We start from the raw sequence: 15,154 nt of genomic DNA on the forward strand, positions 1-15,154 counted from the left end.
GCATTAGAAGCGATATTAATCAGTTCAGTGACTCGGGCCAGGTGATATTAGTGGGAGATATGAACGCGCACATGGACGATTTAGACGGATATACTGATTTCAACGGCTCTCTAGTGCTGGATTTGTGTGATGAACAGAACCTTATAGTAGTTAACAGGGAGAATAAGTGTCATGGACAGGTAACGTGGCAATGCGGAAACAGGCAGTCATGTATTGACTACGCCTTAGTCTCAGAAATGGTCTACGAACAACTGGACCAAATGATAATAGACGAAAATGGAAAAAATAGCCTGGGAAGCGATCATAGACGTTTAGAATTAAAGTTTGGGAGAGATACCAGCGCAGAACATGAACCAATAGCCTCAGAGTTTTTAAAAATGAATGACGAGCAAATAACAGAGATCGCAAACAACATAGAGAAGAAAATTGAGGCTTTTCCTACAGCAGTCTGGGAATATAAGGAACTGGTGGAGGTTATGCAGCATGAAATAAGGCGGACACGGCAATACAATTGTTGGATTGGAAAGAGGAAACCACGTAAGTGGTGGAACAAGGAAATTAAACAAGCTATAGAAGAGCGTAAAGAGGCATCTAGGGCTCATCGAGAAGCCAAAAAGTTGGGATTACAAGAAGAAGAGGTGCTCCTTAGATGGAATACATACAGAGAAAAGAAAAGGGTTGCGAGTGAGCTCGTGCAAGAGAAAATTAAATGCGCAAGTGAACGTTGGGTGCATAACATTCACAAAAGAGACAAAGGCGCCCCAAAAAGATTCTGGAACCATATAAAAGCACTCGGAGCTCCAACTAGAAACTCGCAAACGGCTATAAGGGATGAAGACGGTAACATCTATGAAGGTGATGATGCGCTGCGGTACATCACAGACGTTATCAGGCATAACTTCGGTACGAGAAAAAGCGTAGTTCAGACAACAGATCCAGCAACAACAGAGAGGCTTGAGAGATCAAAATTCAGCATAGAAAGCTTTTATTGGAAAAAGGCAGCAGAAAATGTCCCTAACAACACGGCAGCAGGACCCGATGAAATCCCAATACAGCTAATCAAAAACCTCGGTCCAAAAAGCAAGGCACTGCTGACTAATGCCATAGAGCAAGTGATTAGAACAAAGAATATTCCCGTTGGATGGCGTGAAAGCAAGATGAATCTCATCTACAAAGGCAAAGGAGATAAGGATAAGACGAGCTCGTACAGGCCAGTTACAGTAACGTCGGTGATATATAGAATGGCAATGCAAGCCATAAAATTAGAACTGTCGAAGTGGGTGGAGGAAAACGGTGTATTGGGGGAACTACAGAATGGGTTCAGGCCAGGCAGACGCTTAGAAGACAATATGTTTGTACTAACTCAGTGCATAGAGATTTCAGTAGCTCAGAAAAGACCTTTATGGGTAGCATTTCTAGATATTAAAGGAGCTTATGACAACGTAGACAGAGAATTGTTGTGGGATATTCTTCAATACGAAGGCATAGATGACGATTTCGTGGAGCTGCTGAGGGAGATATATCGAGACAACCAAGTACAAGTGGCATGGGAAGGCCGAAAAGGAAATGAAATGGTGGGAATTCACCAAGGATTGAAGCAAGGATGCCCTCTGTCACCATTGTTGTTCACGCTTTACGTCAAGGACATAGAAAGACGACTGGAAAACAGCGAATTAGGTTTTGATTTATCCTACATGCGTAATGGACAAATGGTGCAACAGAAGGTCCCTGGATTGATGTACGCAGACGACATTGTGCTACTAGCGGACAATAAAAAAGATTTACAGATACTTGCGAATATCTGTGGGAACGCAGCGACAAATCTAGGCCTTAAGTTTAGCACAGAGAAATCAGGGATTATGATCTTTAATGAACACACGAGTAACTTCGTGGTGTCAATTCAACAGCAAGTAATACCCATAGTGAAGCAATATAAGTACCTCGGCGTACACATAAACGAAGGAAAGAATTACTCAAGCGACCACCAAGATAATCTGAACATAAAGGGGAAGCGGAATGCAGCATTAATGAAACACAGAGCACTGTGGGGCCACAATAAGTATGAGGTGGTGCGTGGAATCTGGAAAGGAGTAATGGTGCCAGCGCTAACATTCGCAAATGCCATTATATGCTTAAAATCGGATATATTGGCGGGTTTGGAAGTTAACCAAAGATCAGTAGGCCGGTTGGCTTTGGGAGCACACGGTAATACGACAAATGAGGCAGTGCATGGAGACATGGGTTGGGCCTCTTTTGAAGTCAGAGAAGCACAGAGCAAAATTAGTTTTGAAGAAAGGCTCAGGAACATGGATGAAAATAAATGGGCGGCTAAAGTGCACAAGTATCTCTACATGAAAAGCGTGGACACAGAATGGAGGAAGAGGTCAAGGAAGTTGGCAACCAAGTACAGGATAATCGAAACTGTAAATAGACAACCAGGGGTCATCAGAAAGAAAGTGAGAGAAATAGAGACCGTGAATTGGATGCAAAGAATGGAAACGAAAAGGACAATGGAGATTTACAAGAATGAGAAGAAAGAAATTAGAAGGGAAAATCTGTACGATAACACAAAGGGCAGTGCCTTGCTATTTGAGGCTCGAGCCGGTTGCCTAAGGACGAAAACATATCGGAACAAATATTCGGAACTAGATGAGACATGTGTATGCTGCAGTAAAGATCCAGAGACCACTCAGCACATCCTAATGGAATGCGACGGGATCCACCCAGCGAGAACCGTAGGTAACGTGCAACTCCCAGAAGCGCTTGGGTTTAAAGTGGAAGGAAACATAAACAGATCAGCCGTAGAGATCAGCAAGAGACGATTAGAGTACTGGTGGAAAAAAAGCAGGGAAAAGATGGATACGACCTGATCTCTTAAAATCATAGGCAGCGGTACAAGCTAAATTTTTGAAAAAGAAAGATAATGAGAGGTATACAAAAATGCTAGATAAAGAACATGTGTAGTATACCTGATTAAATCAAGCAGGCTAGGTGACTATTTGTCGCCACCCCGTTTCAAAGGGGATGCCAATAAATCATCATCATCATCATCATCATCATCGTGGGCTTTCTCCGCTGCGGAAGCCGCGCCAAGGCGGCGGGCGTCTGCTACGAGCCTGTTATTGTGGTTGCTATTAGCCAACATCTCGATCATTTAGGATATATTAAGTACCACGTCACCGCAAGGTAATACCGCAGTGACTCACCGCACAGAGAACGCGTTTGCCCGCTGAGAATACGGGTATTTTGTCTATTTCCTTCTAGCTCGCTTGGTCCGCGCATACGCGGTTGTTTGAGTAACGCATTCAGCACGCTTACTTCATTTAGTTATGTGTGGAACGAGCAACGTGAACGTGCTGCAGAAGAAAATAAGCTGGAGACCGCGATAATAGCCAAGAGAACGTAGCAGATATGGCTAGCTCATGCTAACGCTTTTTATACCCTATCGTTTCCTTTCTTCTATTTCATGCATTCGATTTGCTTTACAAGACTGCGGCCCGCGCTCTGGTGTTTCTTTATTAAAGCGAAATCCTTAACTGGGTTCTTGGGAAGCGGAATGTGTCTGTTGGCCGATGCCGCGGTACCAAAAGTGAATACAAACCGCGTAACTCTCGCGGCTCGTTTATTTGGTACATATACCGAAGTATAGTCTGGAAAGGAACAAATGTGTGACAATTCTTGCTGTTGACTTGACTGATGGGTCATGACATTAGTAACTTGACATACTTGCACTCACTTCACGATTAACGATAACAATATGACGTGTGGTCATAAGACGACGGCCAGAAATCCCTCTGGTACGGTGGGTGTGACGATAAAAACGTGTTGAATGCCAATATCGTACTCAACGTGTCGAACTTACCCATATATCATGAAGAACTGAGAGCTAGTAATAATAGTAATGATAATTTCTGGGGTTTTACACCCAAAAATCACAATATGGCTATGAGAGACGCCGCAGTGGAGGGCTCCGTTAATTTCGACCACCTGGGGTTCTTTAACGTCCACCTAAATCTGTGTACAGGGGTGTTTTATGCATTTCGCCTCCATCGAAATGTAAGCCGCCGTGGCCGGGAATCGAACCCGCGTCCTCGAGCTTAGCAGTACAACCTACCAAAGCCACTAAGCTATCGCACGGCGTGTATAGGTAAAGGGTACGCGAGAAATATACGCGGCAAAAAAAAAAAAACAAGAGAAACCAAATTAAATGGAACGCTAACAGTGCAACATTGTATACGTATGCCTCATTTCCTAATTACCTGCAAACGTCAGAAAACGAACATGATGGATTTCGTATGTGCAACTCGTCTGTCGCCTTGTGTTGCAAGAGCGCAAACACTAAGCGAATTTTAACATGAAAGTAACTTTAGGAATATTTATTGCGTATGCTGGCTGGTTCGTACACAGCAAATATACTTACTGATCAATAACTACGTACTTGTAGTTAGGTAATGAAAGAGGAAACAAATCACCAGAACATAATCTTTTCATTTTTTGCTGTTATTGAAGGTAACTATTTTAGGGATATGTAGAATCAATAGCGATATTTGTAGTGCAACAAAGACAGTATTTTTCAAGACGATTTTCCACTCAATATAATGCAAGCTCAAACATCGTCACGCGCCATGAATGCTTGTTAGTTTACGTAAAAAATCACACGTTACGCAATAACTATGATGTAATGAGGAGTTACATGTTGGTAATTTCAGAGAGGATTCACGGATTATTAAAACAAGGCTATTGCAGTGATAACTTTTACATAACAAATTAGTAAATTGCTAGGCCAGTAGTAGCTATCTATTCATTTCAATCCAGAAAAAAAAATGTTTAGCTATTGGCTGGATCGAATGGCTTTTCTTTCGAATGCCAGAATTTGAAAAAAGCTTCGCTCACGGTGAACCTTAAGGTATATCATGCACGAAGTTTGTATTGAGATAGCGTACAGAAAGAATTGTTTGTGTACGCAATCTCTGAAGGGAAAAACAGCCAACAATATTGCGGCGTTAGGGTCGTTTTTGCTCTTTCTCTTGCTTCCCTTACACCTTTTCACTCTGCTCTGTTCATAATAAAAAAAATTCGTGGCTAAAAAGTATTCAAATAAATACATATGCATATAGCTGTAAACCACTATTGACCGTGAGCGAAAAGCGCGTAATGGTGAGCGAAGCGGTCACTGCACGCACGTAAGTATTTCACTTGACTGCGCGAGTAATTTACTTTTTTCGTTACTCTTATTCTTGCAAGCATGGTGCTATTGCCCGCGTACCCATGCGAATAACGTTTCTTTTTTTACGTTCTTTCCTTGCGCGGGCTCATTTAGCGCGTTTCTACGCACGCACAGTTACCGTAATACCGTTTCCGAACTCTAGCACCGGAGCTAGGCCGCGCTGATGAGTTTGATACGTTAGTTTTTGCATTATCTTGCTGCCCAAGCACAAAGAAACGCTCAAAGATGGGTAAGCTCCATGCAGCACCACACTGTTGAAGTTAAATAGAGTTTAAGTGCTTTGCGTGGAAAATGAACGCAAAAAACTACAGCGCGTAGCAGACGACCCTCGCTTCCCGCGCGCTTCGCGAGCGCGAAAAGCCCACGGGTCCGGAGCAGCAGCGGCGCGGCGCGGCAGTTCACAGAAAAAGGCCCTCGCCGGAGCCGGCGCTTTGGACACTCTCCCATATTCTAGGTCACTCTAGCAAAACGGGGCCATCAGCGCCATTTTGTAAGCGTCGCGCCTACGTCACGCCTCGAAGAAAATGGCGGAATGTCCAGAATAGCGGCTCTGAACGCGTTCGCGGTGATGCTTCTGGCTTGTCTTCGATTTGTTAAACCCTGCATTCGTTTGTGAAAAGACAGAAAGCATTTCACTTCTGTTATTTACATAATGAGAGTTATGGCTTTTTACATTTGGCAATAAACTATCGACTATATGCTCAAGAAAATTTGTTATTTTCCATTTTTTTCAATATTTCGGAAAAAAACATGAAAAAAACTTTTTTTTTTTCGATTGGGGGGGGGGGGGGGTGCTCAAAATTTCCGGAAGTTTTGCATCTCTTTTGGCGCTGAGCCGTGCTCCCTCAAGGGCTGCAGAAGATAGCGCCAACCTTTCCCTTTCCCTGAAGAACCACTTATCATCTAGTGGTGGCAGTTCCCCAGAAAAGCTTCACGCATTTCTCACTAGTGAGAAACACTCTATGACGCTCCCCGTTTTAGAATAACGAACCAACTTGGAACCAACGTGTGAAATGTGAAAGCAACCAACGAGTGGTTTCAAAAGTTTCAGAAAATTGATGTACATTTTTCTTTGTATTTTTTAATAAGTTGCATAAGTTTTTTATAAGTTGACGTATAAAGTCAAAGTTTCACGGAACCTCTATGGTCGGAAGGTGGGAACCATGGTGGGAACGGCGGGAAGAACCGGCAGGAACCGACGGCAGCACAGGTGTTCTGTGCTGAAGTCGTGCTGTAGTGGTGCCGCGCCGGGTGAGTGTGCTTGCATAACGGTCAATGTGCTAACGGCGAGGGCTGCAATAGACTTCAGCAGAGGCACACACTGCATAACAAAGTTTTCACCCGACGTGAGTTTATTCGAGAAATTTTACTGCTTTTACTTGGGTACTTCTGTAAGTGAGGCTTTGTCTCCTTTGTTTTTCTGCGCCGTATTGTGCGATTGGTTGTTTCGCCTGTTTCCGTGTTGAAGAACAACTTATTGTTTTGAGACGGGGACCGGGGGTACTAGCATTTTGCGTGACACTGTGCTAGTTGCATACACGCTCGAGATGGAGGGCCTTAGAGCCCCACGTTCACACTCGGACACCTGTTGCATGCAGAGTGCACCTGTGCATGCTAACTCCAGATCTAACTCGGGAACTTCATCCGTCCAAGAATCGGATAAGTGCAGGTCTGAAACTTGGCATCAGTCGTCTGGAAGCTGTGATGGCAGGCATGTGTCATTTGCCAAAGAGCCGAACTCGGAACCAAATGCGCATTGTCGCCGAACATCGCATTCTGTTGACGACCTTGGCGATCTCCAGACAGCGCGCGAAGCCGAAAAGAAAAGCCTCTTGCAGCAGCCCCGTGAGAAGTTTGAGACAGTCGCCGATATGACCGATAAATTTGTCCGGTACTTCACGACAATGCATTTGGAACGCGAGTGCACAGCCGGTGTGTACCTCTGCACTGTTTGTCTGTCAGCGCAGAGAACTCTTGTCAAAATCCGGGAGGCGGTCAGGAAGGATCCACCAGGTCGTCGTATAGCTCTGAACAATGGCAAGTTCATGAAACTTTTGGTGAAACTCTGTAAACTCGAATCACGTGGACCACCAAGTATCTGCACTGTCACTAACAGAGAAATGACAAACTTCTATGAAACGCAGGCATACCGTAAGCTTGCAGGCACAGTAAGCATACTGGAAGATGAGCAGAGTGAGGAGCTGTGGAAGTGCATGCTTGGCCAGGCAGCAAAAAGTATTAAACCACTTACTTACACTATCAGTTGCCAAAGTGCCCGTATACCTGGTGGTAGCACTTGCATGTGGGACAAGGACTGTTACCAGGAACCACCACAAGATATGCTCATAGGCCAACCCAAAGCTGTGCGTAAGGTGAATCCATTCCCTGTGTCCGACCTGAAGACTTTAGATGTGATCCGGTGCGTAGATGCTCGACATTTAATAGTCTACCGTGGCGCCAATGGCAAAGCTAGTGTAGACACCCTGAACTTGTTGCTGGCTGAGTTTCACCAAGGCTTGACTAGTGCACCTCGAGAAGATCCTCCAAACGCTGGTGACATTGTTGGCCTGTTTGTATCGAGTGATCGTTTGCTGAGAATGCTTGTTGTCGAAGTGACTGAAGACATGGCTGTGGTATGGTCGATGGACGAAGGTCATTTTTGCAAGCTTCGTTGGAGCAACCTGATTGATGTGTTGCCATCATTCAGATGCTTGCCACCTGCAGTTGGCCTGGCTGTCCTCTCAGGCAAGTCAAATTTTTTCATGTATGTGGGGTTTTTGTTGCATTTGTTTTCTTGCAGTCTGAGAGCATAGATACGAATTCAAATGGCTTAAAACTAAATGACCTTAGCTTGTGAACAGCAAGTGGCGTTTAAAATAGTCAAACAAATGGTAAGCCGCGGTTTCTGCTTACCCCGTCGCTTGATCAGAAATATGTGCATTGGACTTGGTAAAATTCTTGTGGGCTTCTGAGAAGCCAAGCGAGGTGTACTCAACACATGCAGATTTTCAACTTTCTTTTTGGGGCCAAACCAAGCTCTTTAAAAAAAGCAATGTCTAACATGCCCAACAGACAGGACCACTTTTGTTATGCAATTTACTCAGTGCATTGAGGACGAAGGTGAGTGATGGAACACAAGCTCACCTTCGTCCTCGTCTTTGCTGCATGGTTAGTCTTAATATTGAGCCTATACCAACTTCTCCAATTTTCTCTCTTCAATGTAGTTCAATACTAACATAAGTTGCAGCGCATTTTCATTGTACACCAATAGATAAGGTAAAGTACTAATATGTTAACAGAAGCAACAATATCTTTCTCACATTGAAAGTGCATATATCAGATGAATTCCAGGTAAGATTCAAGGATGTGTCCTTGGATGTTGTTTGGTATTATTGCTGTCACTATTGATGGTCCTTGCGTATTGTATTGTTTCACTTAAATTGAAACTTAAAGAATATTTTATGGTGCTTGTAAATTTTGTACACGTGCAACCATTTACAGGTATCAAGGAAGCACCAGTGTGCTGTAATTTTCCATGGTTAACGGTATACTGAAGGCAAACTTTACGTCTAGCTTGGCTATGGATTACACCCCTCACGCGTTGTCGGCACAGTTGTGCATGTTAAGATAGGGCATGAAAAGAAAAAGCAGGGATGAAAATAATATTTCAGAAATGTCGCATAGATGTTGAAACACTTCTGATTGGACCTGTGTAGAAAGTTTGAATAATATGTGTAAATTATAAAATAATAGCATGGAATAAACGTGGACGTGATGAGCACACAGGATTGGCGCTACTCTTTTATCCTTCTTCATTATGAACCAACTTGCCCGAGAAAATGTTTTACTAACCTATGTTGTAAAGTGTTGTAGTAAAACAAGTTGCAAGGTAGAATGTTGGATGTTTGCTCTTGGTGTCAGTGTGTTGTCATGTAGAGGGTTCACTTCTTTCATCGTGTTTCGTAATGTTCTAAATCGGGCATGTTTTTCAAATGGCTGGATAGGTGCTTTCCAAGTATGCTTAACATGAAGTAGTTAAATGCTCTGATATCTGACGTTCTTGTAGAGAGTTCTTGCATGGAGTCCACATTCTGTGACCTTGACAAACTCGCTGAAGCTTAATCATTTATGCAACTGCACACTTACATACATGATTATGAAGACACAATACATTACTTTTTCTGTATAATGCATATACACTATACAAGGAAACCAGCAAAAAGGCTGAGCAGCTTGACGCGCCCCGATTCCCTAGAGTGTGACCATTGGGGACAGGGAGCAATGAAAAAATGGTGTAAAATGCATATACAGGGTGTTTCAGCGAACACTTTCAAAAATTCTTAAAGGTTGCCTGTGGCAGATAGCACAATTCTAGTTCATGAGCTCGTCTACTCGAAGAGGCGGACATCATTTGCATAAGAAATTGAAATGCATAATCGAATAATTAACAGAAATTCACTAATTAAGTTTTTAACTAATTACCTGATGGTCCATATTGCAATTTACAAATTGTAGCCGTGGAGTTCACAAGGCGATACACTTGGAACGAATTCTCGGGATGACATCAGTTTCGAGATATTCATTCCCGAACTTTGAGGAGAAATGCATTGGCGTTCCAGTTAGGCTCTTAACAAAACGTCGCTTTTTGCATTGAAGCACAAAATTAACTGGAACGCCAATGCATTTCTCCGCAATGTTCGGGAATTAATATCTCGAACCTGGTGTCATCCTGCGAATTAATTCTAAGTGGATCCGCCTTGCGAACTCCACGGCTACAATTTGTAAATTGCAATATTGGCCATCAGGTAATTAGTTAAAAACTTAATTAGTGAATTTTTGTTAATTAGTTGATCATGCGTTTCAAGTTTTTGTGCAAGTAATGTCCGCCGCTTCGAGTAGACCACCTCATTAACTAGAATTGGGCTATCTGCCACAGGCAACCTTAAATAAATTTTGAAAGTGTTCGCAGAAACACCCTGTATGTATACGCACATATATATGAACAATATAGGAACATTATGTCCTATTGCACATTACACAAAATAACTAACAATATAGTTGCACAGTAAAGTTATATAGTAGTAATTGAATACACATAAAGAAGAATATGTAAATTAGAGCAGATGAAAGATGCAAGAGTTGTAAAACTAAATTTTCACTGGACATAATTAATTGGTGCCTCAAGGGGTTATGCCCCTGAAAATCTGTTTGTTTGGTAGGTAACTAGTCGCGGAGGCAATCACAATTGTAGGTGATATGTCTAACCTGGCTTCATTGTGTACGGTCATGTTTCAAGATTAGTTATAATGCACTAACTTATAAACTCGGGATTAGACAACATTTCCTGTGAATGTTCTGGCCCTATGCAAGTTTTGAGCGCACCTAACTACAGCATTAGTTATTTGAAAAAAAAAAAAAAACAAAAAAAAAACATGCACATCCTAGCAAGATTTAGCACATCCAAACAAGCTATGTTCTTGCAGTTGCTCCTTGATGACATTGTGGCAGTGTTTTTGGCTCCGTTCCTATCTTGAGATTTTAATCATGTGTTCAATCCACATCATTGTCTTTGCAGATGTGCATGCGGCACCATCCCTGAAGCTTTTGAGAGAATGTGTGAGGACTTTTCAGACTGTGACAGACCACAGTGGCCAGGAAGGTGAGTCGGAGCTGCTGCACAGAGGTGCTTCCATGTGTCTATAATAAGCCTTCGAATGATGCATCTTGCATCATTCATCCTACACAGCATGAAGTTGCTGTTATCTTTTTGGAAGTGGCATTGTCGCACCATTGTTTAGGTAGCTTTGTATTATTAAATTATTCAGTTGTGTGCATCTGTTTTAACACATTCACGGTAAAATGATACTGTCTTCACTGATTGTTCATCTTCAATAAAAATAAGGAGTAGAAAATGGACATTTTCTTTTCGTTTATTAATAAAAATAATTTGGAAGACGTATTGAACTATGTGGCCAATCACATTTATAACTGGTTGTCTTAACCCTTTCAGTGCTGTACACTAGTCTTACTCGGTTACAATGTTTTTTTTTTTGCAACAGGTGCCAAGGACGAGTCTGGCTCGTCCACTTGTTTAGGTGCTCTTTTTAAGGGCTGGTGAGAAGCAGGGTTCGTCCACTACATTTTAATGTTTTGGCACATTTCCTCTGTGGGCACTAAAGGGCCTTGCGAGTCTGTTCATCCTAGAGTTACTGTAGAGAATATTCAGTAACGCTAGTTCGTCTGGCAAAAGGGAAAATAGTGGCTTCCAGTCATGTGTTGCGGTGCTCATTGCAAAAGTGCGAATTTCAATTGATTGAGTCATCAAGCTCTGATCATTTGCTTCTGCATGAAAGCATTGACAGTGATGGCAGTGCTTTCAGTGCAGTGGGAGAAGTTCAGTAACTTGGATGTCGCTAACAACAATAATAGTTTTGATATTTGCTTGATGTTTTATTTTGTTATTTGGTATTTTCAGAAACTAGTTGGGAGTTTACTACTTACATGTATTATGTATTTCGAATCTGCAAATAATTCACTATTCTGATGTGCAGTACAAAAATGCTGTTTCCTAAATTAAAGAAAAAGTTTTTACAGGCCCTTAAAATGGTAATACTCATAATTGAACTATTGTTGCAGCTGGCACAAGTCATGTGTAGTAGGTTAACTCTGTTGCAGACTTTCAGAGTACAGCAATAGCTTTATATAATTTTTTTAAGGTTCCACAATACTGTTTATTTAAATTTTTTGTTTTCCATTTGTAATGGCCACATACTACAAAACTTAGTTTACAAAAACTAACATCGCCAAACTAGAATAGGTACAAAGAAGAGCTGTGCGTTTTATTTATAACACATTTACGAGAACTTCCGTTACAGAACTTTTAAAGAGGGCTAATCTTTCTTCTTTGGCGCAAAGAAATCGTTGTTCACGATTGAAGTTCTTGTATCAACTAATAAAGGGGCATTACAAGATGGACATAACAAAGATCGTAGCCTTCTCCTCTGGATACGCTACTCGGCAAAGACATAATTTCACTATAACTCCTTTTTCATCACGCAGCAACTCTTAAGTATTCTTTTTTTCCGCGCACAATAGTGGACTGGAACCAGCTAAAAAATAATGTTGTCTCTGCGCCAACATTAACTTCTTTCTTATCATGTTTACAGTGACATTATTTAGTTTGTACCATGTTTGCAGTGACAGTGTTTTACTTCTTTAGTGTAACATTGTGTGTGCCTAACCTGTATGCTTTGTATTTATTCAAATAGCAGTCTTTATGAACCTGTGCATTTTCTGCAGATACCAATATATTCATTATGCTTGTACCACCCTGCTAAAATCACCGCATGGTGATTGCAGTATTTATAAAATAAAATATTGACGGTTTGTTGATTATACTGTACTTACCAGATTCCAGTGTGTCCATAATTCTAGCATACAGTCTATGTTCTTGCAGTTAAAGAAAAAGGATGAGGTGGAGTTAAAGTAATGTAAATTTCTTATCTAGTTCTGATGTTCTACATTTTTTAGGGGGGTGCGAATAGTGATTTTTGAGACCGAATAGAATACGAATTGAATAGTTTAAGAAGCGAATCGAATGCTTTTCGAATATTTTGCAAATAATGAATAGCCGTTATCACAATTACTATGAACCATGTTCATGTCCCAGTATTCTCAAAATTAGCAAGTTTCTGTCATTATATAGCACGTTATGAAGCGTTGCTTATTAAAAGCACAAGTGAAGCATTAGGAGCAAACAAGTAGTATCTTCGCATGCACAGGACTCTTCAGAGAGCGCAAATGATCGCTGTACAGCCTGTAAAGTATGGCTACCTAAGATACGTAGCCTGATTCACTGCGCAAGTTCTCATGTTTTATGCCTGTACTACGCCTGCGGGGGTGAAAATTTACTGTAATTTTGCTCAAATCTATGTTTATTTGGGCGAAGTTGATATTTAGAAATATTTGAAAAGTATTCGAAAAATATTCGCATTTACGAATAGTGATTATTCGATTAGAATATTTGCGTGCCCCTACATTTTTTTCTTTTATTTTTTATTTTTTATAAGGTGTGCACACTGAGGTAAATGTGAGATTTCAATAGTTAGAAGTTTTAGAATTAGGGGGACACAAGACACCTTGTGTATGTGAAGAGGACCTTAGAAAAGACAAGTCACACTGTAGGCTGTACTACGCATACACTATGAAGCACCATTAGTATCCTCTAAATTTTGTGTCATCTATATTTCTAAAAAAATGAAATATATATATATATATATATATATAAAACTGTTCTAGGTTTTCTATGCACAAAAAAAAAAGTACATAAGTATACGAAATAAACAGATGGCGTCAAGTGTAGGCCACCATGCAACCAGTCCACAGGGTGTCCCAGCTAACGTTAGCCAAACTGTTAAAAAAATCCCGGTACAATATACAGTTGCGAGACCTACAGGGTTTGGTGATCAGTCTTCTTCTGTTGCCCGGATAATTTTTGTGTGCTAATCATCTGGCTAATTTGACAATAATAATGAACAAATTTTTTGAATTAAGCGTGTGACTTCAAGGAAAGCTGTTACTGCATCTTAAAACAGCCCGTTCATTTTTTGCACACTTTACTCGTAGAGCACAAAATCCAAAAAGATCCGCGTGATGCTAGTGGCCCCAAAACCAGTTTCAAGGAACCAGACATTTACATAACAAATAACATGTAGTTAATTATTGTAATCAGTTACATGTTTTGGTAATTTTGTAATTTAACTAATACTTTGATTACTTGGTTATGCTCACTGTAATTACTCTTTCGGTTAGCAATTACGTGTAACCAGTTACATTTTTGACAACACAAGTTCTGACAGGTGATGCAGCTTAGCGGATTTCTGCTGAACTATAACATCAAGCTTGGAGCACTTAAATTTGGTGAGAAGTACAGAGTTCAAAAGGATAAAAATAAGTTGATCGGTTACCATCTATCCACAATCGCCGTCCTGCAGCTACACCTCGATCACCAGAACATGGCAAGCTTGCAGATTTCCATACTTCTCTTGAAAGTCCGACCTAGAAGCACTTATAGGCCGCATTCATAGGCGGTAAGATCTGCTGTTTAATTCTTTTTCACTTGGGGCAGTGTGTGGCTTCTCTGATATAGACAGAAGTTTTTCGCCGTTAAGTGCATATGTTTCTATCTGTTTGATATCACACTTGCATACACCTATTTTTGTGATCGTAATGCATGAACAGCATTTTTAGGGCTGAATGGCGTGCAGCTTGATATTACAACACAAATTCGGACACCTTTTCAAGGAAAATCAACGTTTGCGGTCGTCAGTTACAATTAGTCATTAATGTCTAAATGGCTAACGAGTGAAGGGCACTAAGAGGTCCACCAGATGTTTGCCGACAAATTGAAATCACGCTATTTCGGTTTACCGGTATTTCGTCTTGTGTGGCTGCACTATAAGCAGTTTGCGTATACGTGGAGTTCTATGGGAGGGTAAGCGGAAGTCAGATAAAACTGTGCTATAGCCAGTTCTGGACTACTCGAAGCAGTTACGTTGTAAGTGGTCTAAGCTGTACTTTTTTTCTGGAAGTCTATAAGGAACCAACTCTACTCATTGCCTGACTTGGCAACTACCTGGAAATGGCAAGCTGTTGATATTGGTCTTGGCTTTCGCTGATTGCTCGCTGTGTGTGTTCGGTGTGATAGTTCCAGTTTGTCGAGTCAGGCAGTGAGTGAGGTTAGTTAATTGAAAACACTTTTGGGGCCACTAGTGTTGCCAGGTTCGGGCACTCAGTCACGTAGCTATTTTCGTATTGCATGTGCTGCGAGTAAAGTACATAAAAAATAATTACACAAGATGTGTCGCACTGAAAATGACTGAATGGGATGTTTTAGGATGCAATAGCAGCTTTTTCATTGGAAGTCAT

The 15,154-nt window shown here is 41.3% G+C and overlaps 1 protein-coding gene across 8 annotated transcripts in view; it reads left to right on the plus strand.

Annotated features, from left to right (window-relative positions):
• The window catches only part of LOC119436666 (uncharacterized), a 91,359-nt gene that overhangs the window by 30,687 nt on the left and 45,518 nt on the right, over positions 1–15,154 (plus strand). For 2 of the 8 annotated variants that reach the window (XM_049659548.1, XM_037703624.2), the window contains exons 1-2: positions 6,248–7,972; positions 10,803–10,886. The exons of 4 other annotated variants lie outside the window; for them this stretch is intronic. In XM_049659548.1, the coding sequence (XP_049515505.1) occupies positions 6,775–7,972; positions 10,803–10,886 (1,282 nt within the window). In that variant the 5' untranslated portion in view covers positions 6,248–6,774. Of the gene's footprint in view, positions 1–6,247; positions 7,973–10,802; positions 10,887–15,154 lie in introns of those variants that run through there. 2 more of the 8 variants (XM_049659555.1, XM_049659570.1) reach the window with 1 other exon arrangement.

Source organism: Dermacentor silvarum, chromosome 1, assembly GCF_013339745.2.
Source record: "Dermacentor silvarum isolate Dsil-2018 chromosome 1, BIME_Dsil_1.4, whole genome shotgun sequence".
In the NCBI taxonomy this organism is placed as follows: Eukaryota; Metazoa; Arthropoda; class Arachnida; order Ixodida; family Ixodidae; genus Dermacentor; species Dermacentor silvarum.